At 42.0% G+C, this 4001-nt stretch overlaps 2 protein-coding genes across 3 annotated transcripts in view; one reads left to right on the top strand and one right to left on the bottom strand.

The window, feature by feature from the left end:
- The window catches only part of FBXL14 (F-box and leucine rich repeat protein 14), a 41901-nt gene extending 40631 nt beyond the window's left edge, over positions 1-1270 (top strand). Inside the window, exon 3 of the mRNA XM_019654127.1 lies at positions 1233-1270. Within this exon, the coding sequence (XP_019509672.1) occupies positions 1233-1238 (6 nt within the window). The 3' untranslated portion in view covers positions 1239-1270. The remainder of the gene's footprint in view (positions 1-1232) is intronic.
- Positions 1-4001, bottom strand: part of WNT5B (Wnt family member 5B) — a 116553-nt gene that overhangs the window by 94172 nt on the left and 18380 nt on the right. The gene's annotated exons all lie outside the window — the stretch shown is intronic.

The raw sequence follows: 4001 nt of genomic DNA, 5'->3' as shown, positions 1-4001 counted from the left end.
AATGATAATACCAACATGGGCCAGTGAAGCAACATCCTCCACAACTAGACTGAAGAATAAAAGGACAGAAACTTGTCTGTTCCCCTTCCCCAATTCCCCAATTAAAAACAAAAACAAAAAACGTAAGAACTAAAAAGTGCAATAGTGAAAATGAAAAATTCACTGGATAATCTTAACAGCAAATGGGAGATGGTAGAAGGAAGACGAGGCAGTGAACATTAAGACACATCAATAAAAATTATCTAATCTGAAGAACGGAGAGAAAGAAAGGATTAAAGAAAAAAGAACTAAATTTTAGGAACCTTAGTGACAATATCAATAAGCTTAATATACATGTAATGAAAATATCAGGATATTTCACTTATATGTGGAATATAAGACAAAAAGTAACAAAACAAACAAAAATAAACTCATAGATAAAGACAACAAAAAGATGGTTTCCAGAGCAGGTGAGTGGGGGGAGTGTAAAGTGGATAAAGGGGGTCAAATATATGGTAATGGAAGGAGACTAGACTTTGGGTGGGGACCCTGCAATAGAGTACACAGATGTCAAATTATAATCTTGTATATCTGAAAATTATATAATGCTATTAACCAATGTTACCTCAATAAATATATATATATATTTAAATTGGGGAATTGGGGGAGGGGAACAGTGTTGGGGAAGGGGACCAGACAAGTTGTTGCTCTTCAATCTTAGTTGTGGAGGGCACCAGTCGCCATCTGGCTGCCCGACGGCAGCTCGTGGCCTCTAAGCTCAAGGTGCTGTGTTCAATCTTAGCTGCAGGCAGGCATAGCCACCATCCCATGGGGAGTCCAACCGGCAGCCTTGTTGTTAAAAGCGCATGCTCTATCCACTGAGCCATCGCTCAGCTCAAGGTGCCGAGTTGTCTTAGTTGCGGATGGGCATAACCCACCAGGGAACAGGCAGTCTTATTGTTAGGAGCACATGCTCTCTCACCAGCTGAGCCATACTGCCATCTGTTGGCAGCTCAGCAGCAGCTCAGCTTGTGCGCAGTGTCACTAGCCGATGTGGGAATCGAACCAGCAGCCCTGTTCCTCAGAGCTCGCACTCTTAAGCTAACTCTTAATCAACTGAGCCACTAAGCCGGCCTCAATAAATATTTTTTTAAAAACATCAGGATAATAGGATAAGAATTGGGCAGATAAAATATTTGAAGAATATTATGACCAAAAATTTCTAAAATTTGATGAAAACCACTATCTTACAGATTTAAGAAGCTCACCAGACTCCCAGAAGGCTAAACAAAAAAAAAAGACCACACCTTAGCACACCACAGTCAGACTACTGCAAAATAAAGATACACTCCTAAAAGCAGTGTGTATGGAGGGGCTGGGGAGATTTCATGTCAAGGAACAAAGATTTATAAAAAGACAGGTGACTTCTCATCAACAACAAGAACAGAACACAATGAAAACCACCTTTAAAGAGCTCAAAAAAAAAAAAAACCACCAAATTTTATATCCAGTAAAAATATCCTTCAAAAATAAGGATGAAAGAAAGACATTCTCAAGTAAATGAAAGATGAGAGAATTCACCAACAGACCCGTACTATAAGAAATGCTAAGGGGGGGCCGGCCGAGTGGCGCATTGGTTAGGAGTTGGTTTGGGATGCCAGCTCTGAGCAGCAAAGCCCCGGTTCAGATCTCACATGAGGGCCAGTAATGCTGCGCCCTCTACAGCTAAGATGGTGAACAACAGCTNTCTAGTTGTGGAGGATGTCGCTTCACTGGCCCATGTTGGTATTGTGATCATTGTGCTCTTTCCGGCTGAGGCAGATCAGTCACCAGCCATTGGACGGCCGCTCATGGCGGCTCACGGCAGCTCACGCTGGCTGCCGGCCACTCACGGTAGCTTACAGCAGCCCATTGCAGCCCCACTGCATCCTACGCCGTCGCCGGGGACACACAGCAGCCCAGCTCCAGGTTGAGCTGTTGTTCACCATCTTAGCTGTAGAGGGCAGTGTCACTGGCCCATGTGGAATCCGACCGGCGGCCCTGCTGCTCAGAGCTCGCGCTCCCAGGCCAACTCTTAACCAACGAGCCACTCGGCCAGCCCAACAATCCAATTTTTTAAACGGGCAAAGGATCTCAATAGACCTTTCTCCAAAGAAGATATATAAATGGCCAATCAGCACATTGAAAAATGCTCAGTATCACTAGACATTAGGGAAATGCAAATCAAAACCACAATGAAATACCACTTCATATACCTGTCATAGTTTGCTCAGGTTTTCATAACAAAATACCATACACTGGGTAGCGTAAACAACAGAAATTTATTTTCTCACAGTTCTAGAGGTTGGAAGTCCAAGATCAAGCTGCAAGCATGGATGAGTTCTGGGGAAGGCTCTCTTCCTAGTTTGCAGACAGCCACCTTCTCACTGTGTCCACATATGGCAGAGAGAGAGAGTGAGCAGACCCCCTGGCGTCTCTTCTTATAAGGGCACTAATCCCATCAGGAGGGCTCCATCCTCGTGACCTCTTCTAACCCTAATCAGCTCCCCAAAGGCCCCATCTCCAAAAACCATCACATTGGAGTTAGAGCTTCAACATGTGAATTTGTGGGGGACATAATTCAGTCCATAGCAATATGTGTTAGGATGGCCATAATTAAAAAGACAGGTAGTAAAAAGGGTTGACAAAGATACAGAGAAATTGGAACCCTCAGACACTGCTAGTGAGAATGTAAAATGGTGCAGCCACTTTGAAAAAGTCTGCCAGTTCCTCAAAAGGTTAAACACAGTTCCCAAATGATCCAGCAAGTCCATTCCTTGGTATCTGCCCAAGAGAAATGAACATATTTCCACACAAAAGCTTGGACACAAATGTTGACAGCAACATTATTCATAATAGCCAAAAAGTAGAAACAATCCTAACATCCATCAGCTGGTGAAAGAATAAACAAAAAAGGTGGTAAACCCATACAATGGGCTATTATTCAGCCATAAGAAGAAATGAAGTTCTGACACATGCTACAACATGGATGAACCTTGAAAACACTGTGCTAAGTGAAAGAAGCCAGTACAAAACACCACATATTATATGATTCCATTTTTATGAAATGTTCAGAACAGGCAACTCTACAGAGACAAAGAGCAGATTAGTGATTGCCTAGGGCTGGTAGAGTGGTTGGGGGAAAACCGAATGACTGCTAATGGGTATTGGGTTTCTTTTGGGAGGATGAAAATGTTCTAAAATTGATTGTGGTGACGGTTGCACCACTCTGTGAATATACTAAAAACTATTGAACTACACACTTTAAGTGGGTGAATTGTAAAACTCCATAAAACTGTCATATATTTTAAAAAGTAAGTGGTAGTTAACACCCCTGGAATCCAGCTGAGACATGCCTTAGGAGTAAAGACCATGTCTTTGAACAAGACCTCTTCTAGATTCAATCTAATAAAATCTAAAACCAAGCCCTAACGGGATCTGCAGGAAAGATGGAGTTAGTGTTGAGTCCTGCCAAGTTAAAGTTTGTGCTTTCTACAGATCCACACTAACAAAGTCAAACCAAGCCTACACCAGCACAAAGTGATCAGGCAGTACTTTAACTGTCTCCCCAAACAAGAATCCACACTTCAGAGAATAACAAAACATATTATCACAATGGCCAATATTCAATCAACAATCACTAGACAAAAAATAAATAGGGAAACGTTGAGAAAAATATTCAAAATAAATTAAATTTGATATGGCTTAGACATTGAACTTAGCAGAAAAAGACTCTGAGGCAGCTAATATAATTACATTTAAGTCATTAAAGGAAAATATGTTCAAATAATTTTAAAAATATGGTCTTACTGTGGAAATAGAGAATCTCAGGAGAAAAAATGGAAACTATATAAACAACCAAATGAAAACTTAAGAACTGGGCCAGCCGAGTGGCACGTTGGTTAAGAGCTGGCTTGGGACGCCAGCTCTGAGCAGCAGGGCCCCGGTTTGGATCCCACATGAGGGCCAGTGACACTGCCCTC

The sequence above is a fragment of the Hipposideros armiger genome, unplaced genomic scaffold, assembly GCF_001890085.2.
Source record: "Hipposideros armiger isolate ML-2016 unplaced genomic scaffold, ASM189008v1 scaffold_213, whole genome shotgun sequence".
Taxonomy (NCBI): Eukaryota; Metazoa; Chordata; class Mammalia; order Chiroptera; family Hipposideridae; genus Hipposideros; species Hipposideros armiger.
Note: the sequence above shows the minus strand (reverse complement) of the source record. Positions and strands in the feature narration are given on the sequence as shown.